The sequence below is a fragment of the Lissotriton helveticus genome, chromosome 3_1 (genome assembly GCF_964261635.1).
Source record: "Lissotriton helveticus chromosome 3_1, aLisHel1.1, whole genome shotgun sequence".
In the NCBI taxonomy this organism is placed as follows: domain Eukaryota; kingdom Metazoa; phylum Chordata; class Amphibia; order Caudata; family Salamandridae; genus Lissotriton; species Lissotriton helveticus.
In genome coordinates this window covers 1,091,309,309-1,091,334,949 of record NC_136061.1, presented here as the reverse complement: position 1 = coordinate 1,091,334,949, position 25,641 = coordinate 1,091,309,309, and the positions used below count along the sequence as shown (strand labels likewise).

Below are 25,641 nucleotides of genomic sequence, written 5' to 3'. Positions count from 1 at the left end.
TTCTTGCTCCTGGTGTCATCCCCCAGCCACTGGGAGCACTCTCCTTTGCTTTCCAAGAGGGTGCATTCTGCAGGAGCGGTCTTCTCAGGCTCCCTGCGCCAGCCTTTCGCCTGGCTCTTCTCCTGCGCCTCTCTTCTCCTTGCGCAGAGGCCACTGCTTCTGCGCACCGGTCCTGGGATCTTCTTCTGGTGCTGTTAGGGCCCTGGGGGCAGTCAGGGGGTGCCTCCTCCCAAATGCCCATTGCCAGGCTCCAGCACCTTTCGCCTCCGCAGACCTCACCCCAGAGAGAGCTTCTCTTCCTGTGCAAGGACTTTTTAAAAGTTGAGTAGGGGCTGGCAGGAAGTCTCTGTGTGTCCTATCAAACAGCGACACATCACTTCCCTGCCCTGGCTCCCTCCTTCTTGTCCAGCCTCTGAGTTTGTTTAAAATGGCGTCGTCCAGTGTCTCTGGCCACCTGGCCTCTGAAAACCAACTCCTTCTCCCCTCACTGCCTTCCTTCCTGGGTGCAAAGTGGTGCCTGGCACCCAGCGACAGCAGTTGATGGATTGGCTTTTAGCTCCACCTATCTTTTCTCCTTGGAGGGAAGATCTGCGCTCTGGGAAGAAAGGTCATTAATCTAACCTGCCATGGCCAGACCCCAGCCAGGGACTCAGAGAAATATGACATTTCTGGATGACCCAAAAGCAGTACAAATATGACTTTGGACGCTACAGAATACTCATTTTCACATCTGCTACACTGGACTGTAGTGCGTGTCTGGAATATGTAGGCTTTGTGGAAGTCATTTTAGCCATGGGCCCCACATCCCTGTGGGGGAATAATGAAGTAAAAACACAGTAAAACACACTGACTTTCCCTGGCATGTCCCTTCCCAGGTTATAAAGCCTATTCCATGTCACCACCCAATTCTGCATAAGTCCTGCCACACCATCCACTCTGAAGCTGCTCCTGGACTGCGCACGCTAGAAATCTCCCCTGCGCAGCCCCTACACGTGTGCACACGCATGTACACCCTTGTCTGCATGTAACCAGCACAGTGCCACATACTCCAGCTGCTGCGCAGCGGCCTAGTCAAGCCAGGTGGACACCAGTAAAATCTCCATGCAGTCTCCTTCATTCTGAGTTCACTGTGGGTGAGTCCCAGAATATGAGGTTCCCCCACAATGAAAGCTCAACAATTAGGTGTGCAAAAAGCGAAAACTCCGGGCGGCCCATAGTGTCAGAACCACTTTCTAACAGTTACACATTGTTGTGTTTCAATAAAGTTTTTGGTTGTTACTTCAATGCTGTGTGACTGTTTCTCATTCTTCTGGCCACACATATGTGTATTTATTTTGGCTCTGTGCGTCATCATGCACTTTTTGTGGCTCTTGTGTCGTGCACAGTATGTGCATGTCCAGGAGGAAGCCCGGGAGGGATCTCGGGTGGTGGCGGGGGATGCTGGGACCCTCATGGGTATCGGTGCTGCATGGTTGTTGTCTCTATGATATCTGTGGGTCTTCAGGTGTGGCTCTTGGCTGGGCCCGCTTTCCTGCTGTGGGTAGTCGTCCTGCTTAGCACCAGCAAGAGGCAGGTGTTAATTCCCTGCTGCTACCGTGGCTTATCGTCTGTTTTTATTTGGCATCGCAGATATGGCAGTTCATGTGAAAGTGGTGGTGTGGTTTCTTTTGTGTATTTTTGCACGGGAATGCCTACTCTGCATCTCCTTACGGTTAGTTAGTGGTGTCCACCATGGAGGTGAATTTTGGGGCAGTTATCAAGGGAATACTGGTGATGTCCGCAGTTGGCACCAGCTTGTGAAAGGGGTGTTAAATCTATCTAAACTTTTGATGCAGTAAGGTGGGGATAAATTGGAGTTACGTCCTTGTGAATATCCCCTGAGAATCTTCAGCTGCACGTTTGTGTGGTAATGCACTGCTTCATGCAAGTTGTTGTTCTCCCACACAAGTGTGCTTGATGTAGGAGCAAAGGCCAGTGGACAACATCTGCATACCATAAAACTGCTCTCTTAGTCTTAACTAGTTCATGTCACCTGTCCTTAGCTGCTGTCCACAGCTTCCCTACTAGAGGACATACTGTTGGGTGAATGGTCAGATGAGCTCTCAAAGTTCTTTTACACCGAGTGGAAAAGCCACTAACTCTACATGCAGATCCATGAAACACTTTAGCAGTCACAAATAGTGTGATTTGAAAAAAAGGTTAGTTTTTCCAAATTCAAAACAATGTTTCATTATGTGTTAAACCCCTATTGCGAGTCCGAAAAAACATACCCAGGCCATCCTCATTTGGTTTGTGTATCTCAATGAAACGTATCAATTCTTTGTGGCTGCAACTGTAGCAAACTCTAAATCAAAAGAGGGAATTAAGAGCTTGTTTTTTATAGAGGTCCTACACCAGTGTTCCTCCCAGAAGTAAGTTCAATAGTTATCATGGGAGGAGTAGTTCCTCTAGGCCAGGTTGTCACAATGGGTCGCACCCCTTGTGACAACCTGGCCAATGAGGAACTACCCCTACCATGATAACTATGCAATTGCAGCATAAAACAACTGATGAGAATGTGACAGGGACACTGCTTGCTTCAAAAGGTTTTCAGTTTGTGAATGTGACTTCAGGGTTGGTGGTCTGCTCTCCCTTGTGGGACACCGCCCCTGCATTCGAAGCCAGTCACATAGCATCATAATTACCTCCTACCTTCTTAAATTTCATGAATATTGCAAAATGCTGAACTGGCAGCAGCCTAGTTGGTTTGGAGACCCGAATGTTGGTAAGCGATCGTTTTTTGTAATTAATTGACTACTGCTTCATTGAAGACCTTCCTACCTGTCAACCAATTACTATGCAGCTCACTTCAGTGATGAGATGCTGCCGCCTGCAGTGTACTGTGCATGCACTTCATGTCAGATGCGGGGCCAGCCTTGATAGTATAATGCACGCAAACCACACACCTCTTCCCTCAGAAGGCTATTATCTAAACCCCTAGAGAGGAATCATGAATCAAATCAATGGCACAATGCCTACACTGATCCCAAAGGACACAACAGAATGAGTTGTGGTACCCGCAGCAAACAAGGCCAGGAAACTAACCACCTCTGGGGTCCCCGGTGCCGCTCTTTCCGCAGTACCAATGACAATAATGCCCTTCATCACTCTTCTATTTTCTGCATCGCCTGTCTCTCATTCATAGGTATCATGCTCCTTTCCAAATTCAAGGTGCTGCAATACCTAACTCATTGTATTATTTGTGGCAATGGGTCCTGTCGCATAATGAAAAAAAATTGGATTTAAAATAAAGATCTTAACGCTTTCCCACGCATCCTGTGCTCTGCAAGGAATAGTCTACTGGGAAAACAGCTGCAATGGGAATCTCAAAACCTGCTGCTGTCTTAAATTTGCCGCAAAGGATGGTTACATGTTTTTCAGTTGATATATGTGTTTGTTATTTGTCTACAGACCGACCCTAGATTACCAAATCAGATCTATTGTTATACTTTCAGATGTATTCAGCTATTTATTTTGCTTCTTTTGAAATAAAGTCTTAAAAACAATAACTATTCAAAGATTCAGCATATTCTTTCCTGTAGCAATGATCACTACCTAGCACGGAGAATAATTCAAACGCAATAATTTATAGTTACTCACCCATTTAAAATGGCATACATATGTTGTAAATGAATTACTATTTGATTGAAGGGATGTACTTACTGACACAGTTAAGTTGTCCCATTGTATGTCAGATACTGTAATGTTCTCTTCCTGCCATGCCTTCAAGGTCTTATTGCTTGGGTCACCTGGCACCACACAGCTGCATCTAAGAATAAAAAAGGTGGGTTTACATCATTCATCAGTTACATTCACCTGCCAAAGATGCCTTCTTTGAAATAATAATTTTATGACTTGCTCATGCCATTTTCGTAGCTGAATGTTCTTAGAATGTTTTAAAACATAACTTTCTTTTTATGGTTTTCTGTTATTCTCTATTTGCATTTCTATTTAAACCAAGCACCAAACTAAAGTCTTCACTAGATATTGCCATACTTACGTATGTAGTGTTTGTTTCCGGTATATCTAAAAAGAATACCGAAAAGTGTTATAATAATATAGTGTTATAATAGGGCTCATTTAATGGCCAAAGAACCTTTTGTTATTTTTATGTGGGCTTCGAGAATTAAGGTGTGTCACACTCTTTCCCGAATGTGTAAATTAAGAAAGGCAGGGAGGGGGAATATGTTCTTTGCCTTAAGGAGGAATTTCCTGATTGTCTGGTTGTGAGCTTGTGGAGACAATAAAGCAGACTGAAAGGAAAAGTGTAATTATATAATACAGTGGACGAAGCTTTTGCCACATAAGTGATAGAGTATCCTTGCCTCAAAAGTCCAAATAGGTCCTTAAGGCCTATCATCTGGTCCCTTCTCTGTTACTTGATAGAGGGGACTCAGGTTTTGCGTCAATGTTTCAGGAGATGTCCATCAACATGAAGTCTGAAATATTTGAGAGAATTGCTTCACTATAACTATGGAGACTGAACTGCACAATGCATAACGTTTTCAGTTCTCTTATGGATACTAAGCAGACCAGCTAGCAAGAAGGCCAGCAAGAATAAAAAGATATGTCTCGGAAGTTGATGCATGCTGAATGAAAGTATTCAGTAACTTTGACTAACAAAGAGAGAGACTGATTACAGTTGCTTTTAAGTAGTTAAACTTGCATGTTTTCCTAAAGAAATCACCGGCCAGTTGTACTAAGAAGTTGTACACAAATCAGTAACTGGTTTGGCACAGAGTCCCGATGTGATCTAATTATTTTTGTTTCCACTGTATCAGAGGTACCAAACTGGAACTTGGCAAAATGGCCTTTTCCAAGAATTTGTAGAAAATATGCATCACATTATGAAGACACATCTCCATCCCTGCATTCACAATAGCAAAATGGCATAACTGAAACCTCTAATCCTCAGAGGGACAGGACTGTAAATGGAGAAAAAAAAATCAAAATACAAAGTGATATTGAGGGCGACATGCAGATCGTTGTTTGCTACATCTGATGCTGCAGGTTTGTTCACTTTGCGGGAGATATCCCTCGCAAACTGTATCCCTTTATACATGGATACCACTCCTTTTCAGAAATTAGTAAATTGTATCAATGGCTTATGATCACAGATGCAACAGCGAGCCAATGATAAACAGCGCCTAATAAGTCATAAGGAAGGAGAAAGCTTCTCTATCCCACCCCCTTTTCCTAGTGATTCAGAAGCCATTTGAGACTTCAATGTGAAAGGCTGACCTGCCTTTGAAGCCGCTTGTTTGCCTTTCACTACAGGTGGCAGACGGGGCATGCTGTTTAAGAGGAGGGCAGGCATCCCACTGCAGTTAGTTTCATATTGTAACTGGCCTAAGAGAAAGGCAGCCTTATTGAGTGAGATTGTTGTGGTTACTGTGTTCTGGGTGTCTAGCTTCACATCACCTCCTTGAGTTTACTGAGTATCATCCAGTTAACTTGAGAGTGTCAAAATGCTGAATGGAGCATATGGTTATTCAATTTGAATTCACAAGTGCTTCGGCATCGGGAAACCACTGGTACACAACCTTAATTGTCATCAATGAGGCCAGTACCAACTGACTATGCTGGGACATCAGGGAAAAGTTCTCAAAATAAGGTAAAACAAGAGTGAGACCAAACATATGCCCATTATAATTCCTCAAATCATATTCACTGCATCTTAAAATAGTTTTTATTCTAAGCAGCACTTGAATATACTGTGAATGACCAAAATACTATTTAAAAATATTGTGTTAAAAATATCAACATCTTAAAAGTATTGTAGTACTGACTATAGAAGGTAAGAATATCTTTTTTTAAGGTACATGCTTTATTTTTTAAACATTATTTAATATAATATCATTTACTTTAATTATAGTTGCATTAAATATCATTTTCTGTAAATTCATTATATGTTCGATATATGTTCGATATATTCTGTTTAGAAGTTAGAAATATTCTAATGCTTGTTTCATTTTTTTTAAAGTATAATGTGTTTACAATTATTCTGTAATTTTTAAGTTAATATTGTTGGGGAATGGAATGGGAAGTTTGACACCCAGCACCCGAAACCCTGGTAATCCTTCAACCCTTCACTATCTCGCTGCTCTCATTAGCGCCTTGAACCCCAGACTTCCCACTACCCTCTGCTGAGGCACAACACGACACGGAAGGAGTTTTCACCTGCTCCCTCTGCCACTTCACCGAACCACTGCTCCTATAATTCCAACCAAGGTCATACCCACAACTTCAGCCCTACACGCACTCAAATACCTACCAGCAAACACTCCTACACCCTTCGCACATCAGTATCATGCATGTGTATTACTCAGCAAGCATGCCACAGCGATCTGGGATCTGTTGAGCGTCGCCGCTCGAACCTCCTCTTCCTCAGTGAAACATGGCTGACCACAGCCTCAATTCTAGACATAGCTACCACCATTCCTGCTGGGTAGAAGTTCTCCAGGGAAAACTGCCTAAACAGGCCCGGAGAGGGACTCTCCATCATCTACAAAGATACCTTCATCTGCACCACTTCAGCTCAAGCTGAAACAAACTACATGGAACACCTCAACTTTAAACCACAATTCACAGCAAAGTTCACCCTGGGAGTAATCCTAGTCTACTGCCCCCTGGCCAACAAGCCAAATGTGCAAGCACCATTTTGGACTTTATTGCTTCCCTTATCCTCGATTCAAGTGCTTTCAACCCTATAGGAGAACTCAATTTCCTTCTAAAAGGCTGGACCTAACCCAACTTAGTTACCCTTCTCGACAACCTCAAAAACCTGGGACTAAACCAACATGTCATTGAGACCACCCACATCACTGGACACATCCACAAGCCCATCTTCACATTCTTCACCACGATCAACACACCAAGACACATCACCTGGACGGACCACGCCAAAGTCAATTTCACAATCAGCATTCATCATCACAGAATAAACCCCATTGCGGGCAAAGCACACTGACAGGTAGAACAACCTAACAGAAGTGGATTGGATGACTGCCCTCCTCGAGAAAAACTTCAACAAGTGGATCACCAACTGCACCGACACCCTGCGCCCCATCAAAGAAGCCATAAAGCATAAACTAGAATATAAGCTCGCTGGTACAATGAAGACCTCAGAGTGACCAAACAGCACTGCAAACAACAGGAACAGAAATGGAGAACCAAGAAAGGGAAAGCAGAAAAAGACTCTTTCAAAGTCACCTAGAGAGGGTACCAACAGCTTATCTGAGAAACTAAACAGAAGGCCCTAGTCAAATGAGTTAACACCAGCTTTAAAAGCTGCAAAGATATCTATGCAACTGTCAAGTACTTCACCACACTTACAGCGGTCACTGGCAACACCAGCCCATTACAAGATCTGCGTAACAACCTCTCAAACCTCTATTGCAGAAAAAATCAGAACGTCATACAGCAACCTCACTCCCCAGCTGACCCCCTGACCCTCTCCAGGAGTCTTCCAAGTGGCAAATTACGACAACACAATGTACCAAATGGATCCCCAACCCTGTTTGCAGCAAGATAGGTGCATCCCTTTAATTATGTACAACACCAAATCTCTTCCCATCAAGGCCACCATATAAACTCAAATTGAACTAACAAACACAATGTTTGGAGCAACAGCCTACAATTCCCCAGCGAATTGAATGCGGCCATATAAAGAGTATAATGCCCAATACAATTGCTACTACAATGCAAAATACTTAACAATACAATCGTGCTATTTGTTATGAACCTAATCGATTGAAACTCACATTAAAATGTGGTTTACATCATAAACATTTCATGTATGTACCAACATAAAATCCTGAACTGTGGAAACAGATAAAAAGCATATCACTTACGAATATTGTGTTAGTTGTTCCAAATTATTGTGCATGTTTATTGGATATGTCTCACCGAGATGAAACAGCTTCTCTATTGCTTCATAGATAAAAATTATGCAGATGAGAGAGGCAAAGGCTTCTTCTGTGAACCTTGTAATATAACAGACGAGCGAACTTGCATCTGTAGCAACAAGGATAAGGCAGAAGATAGCTGTCCATAGTCCAATGCTTGCCCTCAAGGAAAGGTACGAGAGATCATAATCTCTGAAAAGAAATATATGAGAACATTTAAGATATTTGCATAAACACAATATAAGTAGATCATTTTGACATTTATCAGAACTCAGCGAATTATGTTTCCAAGTCAGGCTCTACAGGTAGCAGGGCCTCAATAAGATTACAAGCATAATATACATAATGAGGCTTGGTGTGTTGAGTGATAACATGCAGATGAAAAAGAAAACATTACCTTGACTAAAGCTATAGGCTTTAAGAAATGTCTGGTACAGAGAAGCTAGGAGAGATGAATATGAAGCATTTTCATTGGAGCCTAGAGGTTACAATCAGACTATACTGAAACTGAGAGATAATGCATGAAAAATGTAGATGAGAAGAAGCAGGCCTATTCTGTCTTCACATTTGTCTATTTAATCTGAACACCAGAAACTCTATTGAGCTCCCATTTTTTTCAAGTTGTCAATGAATGCTAAAACTGCGGTTTTGCCTAGCTTTAATAATTACATTTGGGTCATGATTTAAAAATGGATGAAAAAAAGGGTAGTTTGTGTCCAACAACCTCTTGCATCCCTGCTTGGTTTAGAGTGTGAGGGACGGTGGGCTTTCTAGCTGGGATCAGAATAATCTCCCTGTTGGGGAAACACTAGCCAGGATACTCTCTTGGGTAAAAGGTGTGGAAATGCTGCCCGAAGTAGGGAGGCCTGTCTGAGACTATGTTCACCATCTTTTTTTTCTACCCAGGTGTACCATGCATTGTGTGGTGGTGGTCCTGGATAGGAAAAATGCTCAAACGTCCCTCATGCGCACGGAGAAAACTCACAGCACATCAAGGATATTAATTTAGTTTCCAAATATTACCGCTTTGCGGGTATTTCTCTGAAAAATAAACAAAAAGTGCTGACCAAATATAGGATTGGTTGTCGTTTTTTTCCAGAAGTTGCTCCCATCGTAAAGTGTATGAAAACATTGTGACCAGACAACTTTAAATATGGTAGGCTGAACAGAGATGGGTTTCCTAGACAGAGGACAACTGCTGGGCCCAATACTTTAAAGTACTCAAATGCACTTGCTACATAGTTCATAAAAATATATACCCCGCAGGGTGGCAGGCACAAGTGAATCGCCATCCCCACCTTACCTGCAGCCATTGCGAGAATCCGCCAGCACACCCCACTTAAATGCAGGCCGCCTAGGGCAGCTAAAGTTGTAGCTGTGCCACTGCTTCCTCCAATGTAGTACATTTTTATTCTGCTTTAATAGCTAGACAAATACGTGCATTGTCACTTCTGAAAGTAAAATTATTATTCTATTTTGTTGTTCTGTACCTTTGTCACAGATATCATTATTCTGCTTCGTATGGTCTGCATGTTGCTGATGAAATTACCCCACAGACTCATCAACCTATTTTGTGAATATTTGTGGAAAGCTCTCTTTGCATAAACAATTATGGTTATGGTTGGAAACCTGTTTACGGGAGACTCCACGCAATTAACATCAATATTTTTGAAATCTTTGCTGTGTGGAGTAGTGTGGCTCACTGGTTAAATGGGCAGGCCTGAGAGCAGAAGTCAGCCCGGGACCAGGGTTCAATTCCTGACACGGCAGGGTCATGGACCTTGGTCAGCGGACTTGATAATTCTTGCTTCGGTGCTTACTCTAATCAGGGGTTCCACTCGGCAACTCTGGGCATTAGCTTGCCTAATCTCCACAACGGCCCCACCAATTCCGGGGATGCCTGGCTCCACCTTGGGGACTCCCAGCAAGGGACCATCCCACAGGGAAAGCCAGGACAGGTTCCCCAGAGTTATACAGCGCCGGGACGCCCCGTTGCTGGGGCAGCTGTGCGCTTTACAAGTATACTACATTTACATAACAAGTACCTTAGGCCTTGAGGATGATAATTAACCTCATCAATGTTGCAGTGAGGGTAAAATTACTGCGGTATTCTTTCTAAAACTTTGATTTTCAGAAACTGGGTGACCCTCTTCGGTCAATCAAGGGCAGATTGGGCCTTAATTTTATTATAACAAATAACCTGTGTGACCCCCTGTGGTCATTTTTGGGAAGATTGGTCCTTAATTATATTTTTACAAATTCCGTGGTTGATGGCACAGTGGAAGTATAGATTTGAATTCTTCCATGTTTTATAATGATTCTGTAATTAGTTTTAATGTTTCACTCTGCTTTTAGTTTTACTGTAGGAAAGATAAACAACAAGAATGTGGATTTTATCTCTATTCTTGAGGCTTTGAACCACGGTTTGGGGCTCCCTTTGCTTCCTGTTTTGCACTGAATACTGCTGATATTTTAATATGTAATAATGTTTTTGTACTTATGTATATGCATGATAATGTTTTAATTCGATTAAGTAAATGATTTTTATTAACTGTGGAAAATTAAATCTATATATCTTTCTTCTGCTTAGCTATTTTTTTTATTTCAACAACAGAAGTGAACATAATATCTGAGGATGTTTAATTTATTTTGCTGAAAAAACATGCAAAGCGTTAATTTGCAGCGTTTTAGTTGACAAAGTAGTATAACACATCTTTAAATGAATTATCTTGTTTTGCAGAGGAAACAATCTCCAGACATAATGTGACATATCTAATGTGTACAATGTACATTTGGTGCTTTTTCTCAACCGCAACATGTGTTTGAAGAGATGTTTGTGGCAATTAAAAAAGGAATTTCACATTTCATAAACTTTGTCACGATTGTAATTTTCATGCTTTTTTATGAAGTCTGTGGAATCCAAGATCTGCAACTATATCACTACTTCTGTTTCATTACGTTTTTCGGGATATCTCTACCCTCATTCTAGTTTCACGTACGACACACAGGTCAGGAAGTACACTTCTGCTAAAATGTCTTTCCACTAGAGCTTATGTAAATCATTAATACATTATGAGGTCTTGCTCTTTTCATCAAGGCAATGCACAAAAAAAGGACAAGTAGCTCTCCCCCCTAGTTTTATCATTGAAAGCCTGCAAAACTATAATTAAGCACCTTTATACTGATAGTATGCATCTTTTTGCCTACTGAAATGCCTCTTTTGGTGACCGTGATAAACAAGCATTGGCAGATCCATCCAGTCTGGCTTTTATTGGCTGCCTCTGGCCTATTGGCACTGCCAATGCATGGAGTTACAAGGTAAAACTAACGCTGAATGCTTTAGTTGGTGTAGTTGGGCAGGTTTGTATCAACTAGTCCGTGGCATCACTGAGTCCAATAGTGACCACGTGATGGTTAGTGGTGGTTTGTCAGACTGGTGACAACTTTACGTTAGTAGTGGGGTTGTTGTCAGTTGCACACGTAAATAAAGAATATTGCGACTAGGAATGGCTGAAATTGGTTTGAAACATAAATGGGTCACAATCAAAATTAAGTATATTGGGATGGTAAGTCTGTTCCTTTGACACAGTGCAGGAGCCATCAAATCACTTCATGAGTGGCCTGGTAATTCCAGTAGGCTGGTTGTGGGGAGTAACTGGACCCACCAGAATCATGAGTTGTGTTTGGTATGTTAAAAACTGTCAACACCTCCTGATGAAACACTGGAAGAAAGCATGTAAGAGTTGACATAGAGGCTCAGATTCCTGCATGTTATGCCCCAAAATGTTGTAATCCCGATGATTTTACAGCCTACGAATTTACCGTGACCCCCGGAAACAATAATTCCTGAGCTGAGAAATAATGGGACATTCCTTCCCACTCATATTGATGGCCTTAGGGGTAATATTTATTTGAATGTCCACAGTGTTTTGGTGGTAGCATTTTTTTATGGTTCAATGTATTTAATTGAATTTTATAAAGAACACAAACAAGTTAATTGACAACAAATATTAGCAACAATATGCTGTCCAATGAGAATATCATACATATCTGATAAAAACATAAAAGGCAAAGTGGACATTAACAGTTTAAAACCTAAAATAAACATGACTCATAAAAACATATATTGGTTTACTTATGCAATATTTGTTAACAAGATTATAAATACTTAGATATCTCAGCAACTGAATAGCAGTGGCAAAGGGCCCTAAGCATCCAGACCAGCGAAAACATAGCAAAAACACAGGAGGCAACAGCAGCAAATGGAAGGGAGACCCACGCCAATGGTGCCAGATCTAACGGGTTACTTTTGCAATATTGGTTAACAAGATTATAAATACTTAGGCCCAGATGTAGGTAAATCTGATTTACCGACTCTAGAATGCCGAATTTTACCGATTCGCTATTCTAGATTCGGTAAATCAGATGTAGGTAAAAATCGGTAATTTTTACCGAATCTGTATGATTCGGTAATTACCGAATCGGTATTTACCGATTCGGTAATTGCCATTGATTCCTATGGAGGCCCATAGGAAACAATGTCAATTACCGAATCGGAAAATACCGATTCAATAAAATTACCGATTTTGCAAGGTTGACAGGGTGTCACTTTGACCCCCTGTTGCACCCCTGATTTTGGCATGTGTGCCACATGGCACAGGTGTACATGCACAGATGTGCATGTGCACAGGTATTCGTTATTTACCATGCAATAAAATTACATGGTAAATAACGAATCAGTAATGGCCTGTGGCACTGTTTTCAGTGCCACCTACATCTGGATTTACCGATTCGGTAAATTTACCGATTCGGTATTTTACAGAATCGGTAAATTTACCGAATCGGTAAATATACCGATTCTGTATATTTTAAGGCCCCTACATCTCCATTAGCAAATACCGGTCGGTAACAGCCGAAATCGGCCGTTACCGACCGGTATTTGCCGACCTACATCTGGCCCCTAGATACTTCGCTATCGCAGCAACTAGAAACCTATTCATCCAGGGTTTTGTTTGCTTGCCAATAGTAATTGAACCATGTGTTTTTGTTGAATGAGTGAAATGTGTCTCTAACATCAACTATGAGAACACTCAACTCTGGTCAATAGACCTTTGTGGTAGCCTGAGGGGAAGAGTAGTTAACAACAATTTAAATGTTAAGGCACAGTATGATCATTAGGACCACACTATAAAAGTCTGTGTCAGGAACCTGACATTAAAAAGGTTCATTACAAACTCAAAGCCATACTAATCTCAAAAACATGGTATAAAAGTATAAAAACTACCAAAAGGAGAGCAAAGCCTCTTACAATATTGGTCCTCAACAGCAAAAAACATATAGGGATCTCAGTAGTGGCAATACAAAAAATAAGGAAAAAGATTTGATGACTTGTTGAATGGTTTTGATCATTCTCCCCATACATGGAAAAGATTTGCAGCATATAGTAAACCCCAAATAACCTAAGGATAGGGAAAACCCTATTGAATTAAGGTAGCAAGAAAGTTGTCAGCCTCAGAACATCTGTAGAAGTTTTATAGGCAAAACGTTGTGTATAGCTTAAAGTCACACAATCAGAGATAACAAGAGAGGTCTGTCTCTCTCCAAGACTAAAGAGAATTTGACTACACCTAAGGTGGGTTCACTAATTAAAATGCGCAAAGAGCATTCAAGAAAACATGACCTCATAGACATCATATTTGTTTTCCAGTTCCCAGAAATAACTTGGCACCTTGAAAACTACTCCCATATTCCAGTCTCTGCTTCCAAAGCATCCTTGGTTCCTCCCTTTGTCTGATAGTACCAACTACTTTCCCTTTGTTCTTCAATAAAATCATTTGATCTTGCCAGTACTTCCTTGCTTCACTATCTCTGAGATACAATGTGCTTTTTCATTCAATAATGAATGCCTGTAGACCGCATATGCGGAGGAGAAAAACATGCAGAAAAACAACTTTCAGGTTAATATTAACTGTCTCGACTGATAGCTAAAGGCTCACGATCATGCTAACTTAACATTTCTCTTTAAAAATATATTAGTTTTACAACGTACAAATATTCCAATAATTGAAATCTTTAATATTAAATCACGCTTTATTGTGGTGTACTCTTATATGTGGCACAATAACTAATACATGTAATTCTGAGCAAAAGAAAAAAACAGGCACAATTTATAAAGAAAGCATTAAACACAGATAGGATACCTTCTCACTAATCCCTGGTGAATGAACGGTATTAGATGCATTTGGCGCACTACCTTACAATCTAAACCTATAAAAAATTAATATCAGCAGTCCAGATGTTTTTGGAAAGGAAAAACGTTAATATGCACACAGGTATATGTGAAAACACACACTTTGGTGCATCATATCTCATTAGTATTATTGTGCCACAAGAATACATAATGTTTAAAGAGACAAGGGAACCCAAAGGTAATACACTAGGGACCTTGGGCGTTAGATTGTTACTAAAGACAACGGTCCCTAGAACATGAGAAATCAGGGTGAGAATCAACATACGCTGAATAGCCAATATGTTCTTTGTCCAGCCGGACAGGAATTTATTTTTCAAAATGTAAACAATAACAATGAATCAAGAGTAATGTCAAGGGGGCACAGCCTGTGACCCACAGAGAACAAGACAGAACAACAATGTTTAGGCAAGAGCGAACAAGGCTGTCTGTTTACTAGTATTCAGTGTACAGACTTAATTATTTTAAGGTACCATTGTGCAATACATTGTAAGTATTTAGAAAACATATGGTACAGGGGTGTCGATGTTTTGATGCCAAAACTCAGATACATGGCTTCATCCTCAGGACAATATTATAAACCATGTTTGTCTTGAAAATTATACAATTGCCTTTCATACCACAAACATTCAACAAAGGAATTAATAAAACATTGGAGAAAAAATGGGAAAGAAGGGGAAGAAAAAGACATTGTAATTACATTACTAGGCATGTACTGATATTTCCATCAATCAGTGACTCAAAAGCATTTAGTGTGATGGTCGTTATACTGGTAAACTGGAGCTTACCAACTCAATACGGCAGTACTGGAGAAGGTGGTGGGAAGTGTCAAACCATGCAGAGTGGTGCATGCACGCTATAAACAGTGACAGGGTCAAGCCTCTTAGAAAAGTCCTCTATTAGGGTTTGTTTAGGTTGCTGTCACAGAGAGGTCAAAATACAGTGATGGTGTTAACATACATAAAATGCGGCGCAGTGAGTGGCTGTCGTGGTGGGCATGCGGAAACAATTGACAATACAGTTACGGCGCAATAAGTTGCTAGAAGGATGGTAGTTAGGTAAACGAGTTAAAAACAGTTGTGCAAAGAAGACGGTAGTAAATGTTGGTAAACAGGTTAGGGACAGTAATACCGGCTTCCAATTTACGTGCAGTGACCTTCAAAAAGAAGGGGGAATGCAAAGTGGTTTCGGTGAAGCACCCTGGCGGAGTGCTAGTAAAAATAATAAATGGCGGCGCGGTGTCAGGAACATGTGTGGTTGGACAAATAGTTCGGTAATACGAAGGGTGCAGACGATGTGCCCTCAGAGTATCATAGAATGCAGGCAGGCAGGATACACAATAAAGGGGGGTAAAAATGTACCGAAGCAAGGTCAGGAGCAATATGCAGGTAGACCGGGGATACAGTCAAACCTGGGCGGGATGAGAATCTGAAAGAATTTCGAAAGTATAAGTAACTGAACCGGGGTTGGTAATTGTGCATGGGCTACAGGTATCGAGAGTAATATTTGCCCAGGGAATAACGGGTTTGCACTTCTCAAGCTCGTGAATTGTTTGCCGTCGCGGATGGTAAATGTGGCAAATTCTGGAGAGCAAGAGAGATCAAAGTGGGACTTAGTACCAGAGTGTGATGACAGCAAAGGGGGGAACAGGGGAGAGCAGGATCGGGTATTCACTTACTGGGACAATGCCGAAAGCAGGAGCGCTCAATATGTCTGGTTCTGCGTTGATCGCTAACACGCTGCAGTAGCTAGCCTGCTTAAATGTGAGAGTGTCACGTGGGGAGACACAGGAGGGAGTTAATAGAAGAGGTACTAACTCGCCAGCAGTGGTGGCCATCTTATAGTGGAGCACGTACATATGGAGTGTGACTGTAACGGGGGAATGTATTGATTGGAATTCATGCGGCTGTTACAGGGAAGAGCTGGCTTGCTTAATAAAGGGTGCACTGTGGATAGAGAAACGAGTCATGTGTATATTATGGTGATTTCGACTAGTGACATGCATGGCTGCCATCTTGGAGGAAAGTGATGACAGATTGTGACGTGAAAGTCTAAATACATATATATGCGTCCGGGCAGGAAAAAACAACCAATAAATACGGAACAAATTTCAATTGGAAAAACAAAAGCACTGGATCAATAGTAAACTGGGCTGAATCGGAGAAGTGTCTTATTATAGGAGGGATGTCCAATCTTCAAGACGATTAAGTCCATTACGGATACTGTTGGTGCGTAGTATCTAATTAGGTTCCTCTTTATTCAGTAGTGGAGACACATCTGCTCCTCACGGTGGTGATTTTATAGCAGTAATGATTGTCCATGTGAATTTTTTCTCATTGTGTCCCATGGCCATGAAGTGCTCATCTAGAGGTGCATTTGCAGTATTGCATCGGATCCCACTGCGGTGCTGGCCGATGCGAAGCTTGATTTTTTGGGTTGTTTGCCCTACATAGATTTTCATACAGGGGCAGAAGATGGCATACACAGCATTTGATGAATTAAACTAACCTTATTAACTGCTAGGCATGTCTGACCACCCACCTCTTTATTCCATTGACTACATAAAAAAGATTTTAGAAGGTCCGTCTTTACTCTCAGACTCTACAGATACCCCAAGACAACCCAGTGCCTCCCTAGGTGAGGAAATGGAAAAAATCAAGAAAAAGGAAGTAAGATTGACGCAAATGATCAAACTCCTGACAGATTATCTTAAAGCTGACACAATTCCAGTTGGGTTGCACGTTTGCAACATCCCAGGAGTCTTTACCGATAATCCCAAGTACCTCACTGGCTTTAGTTACATCAGTACCACCTGTTCCAGGCACTGGATGGTGCTTGGGATTGATATAGCAACCAAGGAACTACAAAAAGTAATTGTAGAAATTCAAGAACTTGAAAGACAGATACAATAGAAAAATACAAACACTGAGGCCAAAAAACTCATTGATCAAGTACAAAAAACCATAGAAGATTTTCACAAGTTTGAACAAAACAAAAAAAACATCAAAGTCAAAAAGGGCATAAAAAGTTTCTCCCAAGAGAGAACAAACCCATAATCTAAATAAAGACTACTATACTAATCGATCCTATAGTGGTCCGCAGAACCAAAGACCCTGGGGCAGATTCAATCGACGTCAAAACCTTGTAGGTTTCTCGTACAGCTCAGTCGACTGATCTGAACACTCTGACCTAGGTGAAAGTCCGTGTCCCTCTAATAAGAATTTTTTAGGCAGAGGCCAACCGGAACCCCTAGGGGATGGGAGAGGGAAACAGCCGCAAAGATGGCCCAACCCTCCTGGCGGCAAACGGTTCACTCGCCGCCAACATTATCGTTGGTAACCACTATTAACCCCAATGACGAACCAGCTAATATTATTGATAACACATAGCAAGACAATGCCCTACTACCCATTTTCAATCTAACTCAACATCAACTTTCAAGTGGCGAGCTGTCCTTGCTCAACAAAAGGCTCTCTTTTGTCCCTACCATCCGTCCAAACTACTTGGATGCGCAAACTGAATTGCTGAGAATCATTAGGAAGATCCGGCTACATAGCTACTTCCTAGTGAATCCCTCACCTACAAAATTCTTTAACACCCCATTTAAGCCACCATCCAAGTTTTCCTCAACTGTAGGAATGATCCCACCCGAAATTCCCACGTTTGAGAAACTTGTTCTCAATGACCTCACATTCATGGAAAACCAAAAATATGTTGTACCTTACAATATTTCTATTGTTGAAAAAAATGCCCTTGCCTTACTCAAAAATAACTCGTCCCTTGTCATAAAACCAGCTGACACAGGTGGCGGAATTGTGATTGAAGGAGTAGACAACTACAAAAACGAAATTCTCCGCCAACTCAGCAATACTGACCATTATTGCAAACTGCCTTGCACTCCGACAAGAGAAATACAAAAATTGATCTTAGACGTCACAAATGGCGCCCTTGAATCTGGATATTTATCTAAAAAAGAACATGAATTTCTCAATACTAAGGCACCCAGAATACCGGTGATCTATTGCTTACCCAAGATTCATAAAACTCTGAAACTCCTCCAGGACGCCTGATTGTCTCGGGATGTGGCTCCATATTAGAGCCCCTCGGACATTACATTGACTTTTTTTATAAAAGAGTTCGTCCCCAAAACCCTGTGTTTCATAAAAGACAGCATGTCCATGATCAACATGATAGAAGAACATCCCTTTGATCCCACATCCAGCACTATGTGCACCCTGGATGTGGAATCACTCTATACAAATATTCCACAACTTGAGTCATTCCCTGTAATCGAGGGAGTCCTGAACATACGACCACGCCCACACAATGTTCCCACCTTGTTCATCCTAAAACTTCTGGAAATTTGCCTGACGAAAAACTTCTTCTTATTCGAGAACCAGTTTTATGGCCAGGTACGTGGGACATCCATGGGAGCTATTTCCGCTCCCAATTTGGCTATTCTTTACATGGATAACATTGAAACATGCAACATTCTCAATCCTTCCAATCCTTTCCACAGTGGCATTGCCCTGTGGAAACGATATATTGATGACATCTTCATGCTATGGACAGACTTTGCTGAATCCCTCCCGCAAATGCTTCACTGGCTTAATAACAACAGCGGGGGACTCAAATACAAATTATCTGTTAGTGAAGAGTCCATTCCGTTTCTCAACCTTGAAATTAAGCACAATGATGGCCGTCTGACCACTAGTCTCCACTGGAAACCTACAGAGCGCAACACCCTGCTCAGCTATAGCAGCCACCACCCTCACGCCTTGAGAGACTCCCTCCCCTACTCACAGTTTCTTCGCATCCAACAAAATTGCTATTTTAGGGACAATTACTTTGCTGAGGCCAAGACACTCAGCAATAAACTCCGAAACCGAGGTTACCCTCGTAAACTGGTACGTCGCTCTCTCAAACAGGCTTGGTACTGTCCCCGGGAGGTCCTTTTGGAACCAAGACCTAAGAAGCACCAAGACAGACTCATATGTGTAACAACCTTTTCCCCGGCGTCCAATGCCATACAAAAGAGCATATTAAAACATTGGCCAGTACTCAATGCAGGTGAATTATACATAGAACGCCCTATGTTTGCTTTTAAAAGAGCAAAAAATATCAAAGATCATCTTGCAAGGGCAGCGTTACCCCAACCCGCAGCTTAAGTAACAATCAATGACGCTTGGGGCCATTCTACCCTCACAGGCCATGTGAAGTGTGGTGATTGTGTAGCTGGGAATCTACAATTGAAGGTAAAACATTTGTGTATGAGACACTTAAATATGAGATGAGATACCTCACCAATTGTAATTCATCAAACGTTGTGTATGCCATCTTCTGCCCCTGTCTGTAAATCTATGTAGGACACACAACCCAAAAAATCAAGCTTCGCATCGGCCAGCACCGCAGTAGGATCCGATGCAATACTGCAAATGCACCTCTAGTTGAGCACTTCAAGGCCATGGGACACAATGAGAAAAAATTCACATGGACAATCCTTACTACTATAAAACCATGAGGAGCAGATGTGTCTTAACTACTGAATAAATAGGAACTGAATTGGATACTACGCACCAACAGTATCCGTAACGGACTTGAAGATTGGACATCCCTCCTATAATAAGACACTTCTCCGATTCAGCCCAGTTCACTATTGATCCAGTGCTTTGGTTTTTCCAATTGAAATTTGTTCTGTATTTATTGGTTGTTTTTTTCCTGCCCGGGGGCATATATATGTATTTAGACTTTCACGTCACAATCTGTCATCACTTTCCTCCAAGATGGCAGCCATGCATGTCACTAGTCGAAATCACCATAAAATACACATAACTCGTTTCTCTATCCACAGTGCACCCTTTATTACGCAAGCCAGCTCTTTCCTGTAACAGCCGCATGAATTCCCATCAATACATTCCCCCGTTACAGTCACACTCAATATGTACGTGCTCCACTATAAGATGGCCGCCACGCCACTGCTGGCGAGTTAGTACCTCTTCTATTAACTCCCTCCTGTGTCTCCCCACGTGACACTCTCACATTTAAGCCGGCTAGCTACTGCAGCGCGTTAGCGATCACCGCAGAACCAGACATATTGAGCGATCCTGCTTTCGGCGACCCTTGACCTTCTGGTAGGTTGCTCCCCCCTCCGCTGCAGCGCCACCTTATACTGTGCCAGCCTTGCCTGCTCCTCACTGCCTGCTGCTGTCTGTGTCCCTGATCGCCGCCTCCACTGCCGCCATTCCCCCTGAGTGCCTGCGCCTTAACCCTTTTTCCTGTACCTCGGCTGCCTGTGCCCCTGTCTCCCCATGTGCCCGTGTGACTGCCAGCCTCCCTGCTGCCCCTCTGAGCGGGCCTGCCTGCTTCTGACCTCGCTCTCCCCTCGCCGTTTCCTCCCGTTTTCCCCTGCTGTTTTTCTCCCTTCCTGACGCTGCCCTCCAGGCAGCCCTGCCCCCCCGTGCCCATTCGCTGCCACCTTCTCGCCTCCCAGCTCACCCGCCCTCCCCACCTCCCCCTTATATGGCGGCCGCTGCGCGGGCACGCCGCTGGCGCGCTGAAGGCATGCGTAAGGCAGCCCGTCTGAGCCCGTCCGTGCCTGGACCGTGCCCAGCGCCAGAACCCCTGGCCCCCGCACCTGAGACGAAGCAAGACTCCGCTACGACGCCAACACCCTCATCGCCACACTCAACCAAGGACGGCCCTCCAACTGCTACAAAGCCACCCCCAAGCGCACCCACGGCCCTTTCACCTGCCAAAACTGCACCTTCACCTGCACCGACGCCAAAGCCCTGATAGCAACAGGATCCGACTGACTGTGATGCATCCTGCTCAACACCCGCTCCGCACGCAAGCACGCCATCGAGCTCTGGGACCTACTCACCACCACAGCACCAGACGTCGCCTTCCTGACTGAGACCTGGCTGAAAGAAACCTCCGCCCCTGACACCGCAATGGCCATTCCCGACGGGTACAAGATCTCCCGAAGAGACCGTGCCAACGGAGTCGGAGGAGGAATCGCCATCATACACAAGAACACCGTCAAGGTCTCCACGAACACCGACAACACCCCCACCACCGCCGAACATATGCACTTCAAGATCCACACAGACCCCAAGACCACCCTCAGAGGCACCCTCGTCTACAGACCGCCGGGCCCACGCCCCCAATTTGGCAACTCCATCGCGGACTTCATCAGCACACACGCACTGACCTCCACCAACTACATCCTGCTCGGCGACCTGAACTTCCATCTGGAAAACCTCAACAACAGCAACTCCTCCACCCTGTTCGAAAACCTTGCCACCCTCGGACTGAAACAGATCGTCACAACCCCGACCCACATCGCCGGCCACATGCTCGATGCCATCTTCTCCTCCAGCCCCCACATCACCTTCCGCCACAACTCCGAGCTCACCTGGACCGACCACCACTGCATCCACTTCACCTTCCAGAAAGCCGTCACCTACCACCGCACCCCACAGATCCCCTGCCGTCGCTGGGGCAAAGTAACCAAGGAACTGCTGGAAGTTCACCTCGCAATCGACCCTCCTACCAGCCCCACCGACCCAGAGGAGGGGGCCCACACTCTCAGACTCTGGATGGAAAAATGCGCCAACACCGCAGCACCTTTACGACTACCCGCCGACAGAGACACCAACCAGAGAGCCAGCTGGTTCACCCCGGAGCTCCTGGCCTCCAAGCGCGCCTGCGGAAACTCAAAAACATCTGGCTCAGTGACAGAACACCCGCCAACCACGTAGCCCACAAAGATGCCATCCGCAACCATCACCACCTCATCAGAACAACCAAAAGAGCCTCATTCACAGACCACCTCGACAACAACACCACAACAGCAAAGAGCTCTTCAACATCGCTAAAGAATTCTCCAATCCCAGCTCCTGCACCAACGACATCCCGCCGTCGCAAGCTCTGTGCGACACCCTCGCTGCCTTCTTCCACCACAAGATCACCGACATCCACAACAGCTTCAACACTCAGATCAACCCAACACACCCCACCACGACAAGCACACCCAACCCCACCGACCACGACCTTCTGACCACATGGGCCAACGTGAGCACCGAAGACATAATCAAGACCAGGAGAACCATCCACTCAGGCGCCCCTTCGGACCATCTCCCCCACCACATCGCCAACAAAGCCAACAGCCTCATCGCACCCCACCTGCGCAACATCATCAACCTCTCCTTCGAAACCGCCACTTTCCCTGAGAGCTGGAAGCAGGCCGAGATCAACGCCCTCCTGAAGAAACCCAAGGCGGACCCGAGCGACCTCAAGAACTTCCAGCCCATCTCCCTGCTTCCATTCCCAGCGAAAGTCATTGAAAAAACCGTCAACACCCTGCTCACCCGCTACCTAGAAGACAACAACATCTTGGACCCGTCCCAGTCTGGCTTTCGCAGCAACCACAGCAACGAAACCGCTCTCATCGCCGCCACAGACGACATCAGAATCATCCTCGACACCGGCGAGACAGCAGCCCTCATTCTCCTGGACCTCTCCGCCGCTTTCGACATCGTCTGCCACCACACTCTCCGCACACACCTCTATGACGCAGGGATCCGAGACAAGACCCTGACTGGACCACCTCCTTCCTCACAGACAGAACCCAGAGAGTCCTCCTCCCCCGTTCCAATCCGGAGCCACCAAAACTATCTGCAGCGTCCCTCAGGGATCTTCCCTCAGCCCAACGCTGTTCAACGTCTACATGGCCCCCTTCGCCAGTATCGCCAGACTACACGACCTCAACATAATCTCCTACGCTGACGACACCCAGCTGATCCTCTCCCTCACCAAGGACCCCCTCATCGCCAAATCCAACCTGCACCAGGGGATGAAGGCCGTCGCCGACTGGATGGAGGCAAGCCGGCTCAAGCTGAACTTGGACAAGACGGAGATCCTCATCCTTGGGCCCAACCCATCGGCGTGGGACGACTCCTGGTGGCCTTCTTCCCTGGGAACCCCCCGACACCGAACAACCACGCACGCAACCTAGGGATCATCCTCGACTCCACGCTCAGCATGACCAACCAAGTCAACGCAGTCTCCTCCTCATGCTTCCGCACCCTCCGTATGCTCTGCAAGATCTACAGATGGATCCCAACGAACACTCGTAAAACAGTCACCCACGCCCTCATCAGCAGCCGACTCGACTACGGAAACGCCCTCTACGCCGAAGCCCCGGCCAAACTCATCAGCAGACTCCAAAGAATCAAGAACGCCTCCGCACACCTGGTCCTAGACGTCCCTCACAGAGACCACATCACCCCCCACCTGAGAGACCTGCATTGTCTCCCCGTTGACCAAAGAATCACCTTCAAACTCATGATCCACGCACACAAAGCCCTCCACAAGACCGGCCCAGCCTACCTCAACAGCAGACTCTCCTTCTACGCACCCAACTGGAAACTCCGCTCTGCGGACCTTTCCCTGGCCGCCGGCCCGCGCATCCACAGAACCTCCTCCGGGGGCAGATCCTTCTCCCACCGCGCCGCCAAGACCTGGAACGCCCTCCCCCTCCACCTACGACAGACTACAGACCTCCCGGCATTCAGAAGACTGCTCAAGACCTGGCTCTTCGACCACTGACTGCAGCTCCCCCCCCCCCAGCACCTTGAGACCCTAGCGGGTAGGTAGCGCGCTTTACAAATTACCTGATTGATTGATTGATTGATTGATTGATTGATTGATTATCCCAATAAGTGAATACCCGATCCTGCTCTCCCTTGTTCCCCCCTTTCCTGTCATCACACTCTGGTGCTATGTCCTGCTTTGATATCTCTTTCTCTCCAGAAATTGCCACATTCGCCATCCGCGATGGCAAACAATTCACGAACTTGAGAAGTGCAAAGCCGTTATTCCCTGGGTAAATATTACCCTCGATACCTGTAGCCCGTGCACAATTACCAACCCCGGTTCATACTTATACTTTCGAAATTCTTTCAGGTCAACATCCCGCCCGGGTTAGACTGTATCCCCGGTCTACCCGCATATTGCTCCTGACCTTGCTTTGGTAATTTTTTACCCCCCTTTTTTTGTGTATCCTGCCTGCATTCTATGATACTCTGTAGTCACATCGTCTGCATCCTTCGTATTACTGAACTATTTGTCCAACCACACATGTTCTTGACACCGCGCAGCCATTTATTATTTTTACCAGCACTCCGCCAGGTTCTTTCGCCGAAACCACTTCGCATTCCCCCTTCTTTTTGAAGGTCACTGCACGTAAATTGGAAACCGGTATTACTGTCCCCAACCCGTTTACCAACATATACTACCGTATTCTTTGCACGACTGGTTTTAACTCGTTTACCTAACTACCATCCTTTTTGCAAGTTATTGCGCCGTAACTGTTTTGTCAATTGTTTCCACATGCCCACCACGACAGCCACTCATTGCGCCGCATTTTATGTATGTTAACACCATCACTGTATTTTGACCTCTCCGTGACAGCAACCTAAACAAACCCTAATAGAGGACTTTTCTAAGAGGCTTGACCCTGTCATTGTTTATAGCGTGCATGTACCACTCTGCATGGTTTGACACTTCCCACCACCATGCTCAAGTACTGCCGTATTGAGTTGTTAAGCTCCAGTTTACCAGTATAACGACCATCACACTAAATATCTTTGAGTCACTGATTGATGGAAGTATCAGTACATGCCTAGTAGTGTAATTACAATGTCTTTTTCATCCCCTTCTTTTCCATTTTTTCTCCAATGTTTTATTAATTCCTTTGCTGAATGTTAGTGGTATGAAAGGCAATTGTATAATTTTCAAGACAAACATGGTTTATAATATTGTCCTGAGGATGCCACGTATCTGAGTTTTGGCATCGAAACGTCGACACCCCTGCACCATATGTTTTTTAAATACTTACAATGTATTCCACAACCCCGGTTCATACTTATACTTTCGAAATTCTTTCAGGTCAACATCCCGCCCGGGTTTGACTGTATCCCCGGTCTACCCGCATATTGCTCCTGACCTTGCTTTGGTAATTTTTTACCCCCCTTTTTTTGTGTATCCTGCCTGCATTCTATGATACTCTGTGGTCACATCGTCTGCACCCTTCGTATTACTGAACTATTTGTCCAACCACACATGTTCTTGACACCGCGCAGCCATTTATTATTTTTACCAGCACTCCGCCAGGTTCTTTCGCCGAAACCACTTCGCATTCCCCCTTCTTTTTGAAGGTCACTGCACGTAAATTGGAAACCGGTATTACTGTCCCCAACCCGTTTACCAACATATACTACCGTATTCTTTGCACGACTGGTTTTAACTCGTTTACCTAACTACCATCCTTTTTGCAACTTATTGCGCCGTAACTGTTTTGTCAATTGTTTCCACATGCCCACCACGACAGCCACTCATTGCGCCGCATTTTATGTATGTTAACACCGGTGTGTATCACTTACAACG

General features: G+C 44.3%; 1 protein-coding gene across 4 annotated transcripts in view; it reads right to left on the bottom strand.

The window, feature by feature from the left end:
- The window catches only part of SLC4A10 (solute carrier family 4 member 10), a 1,019,075-nt gene that overhangs the window by 217,032 nt on the left and 776,402 nt on the right, over positions 1-25,641 (bottom strand). For all 4 annotated transcript variants that reach the window (XM_078683855.1, XM_078683850.1, XM_078683851.1 and 1 more), the window contains exons 14-15: positions 7,893-8,138; positions 3,703-3,808 (exon numbers count right to left, since the gene is read on the bottom strand). In XM_078683855.1, coding sequence (XP_078539981.1) covers positions 3,703-3,808; positions 7,893-8,138 — 352 coding nt within the window. The remainder of the gene's footprint in view (positions 1-3,702; positions 3,809-7,892; positions 8,139-25,641) is intronic.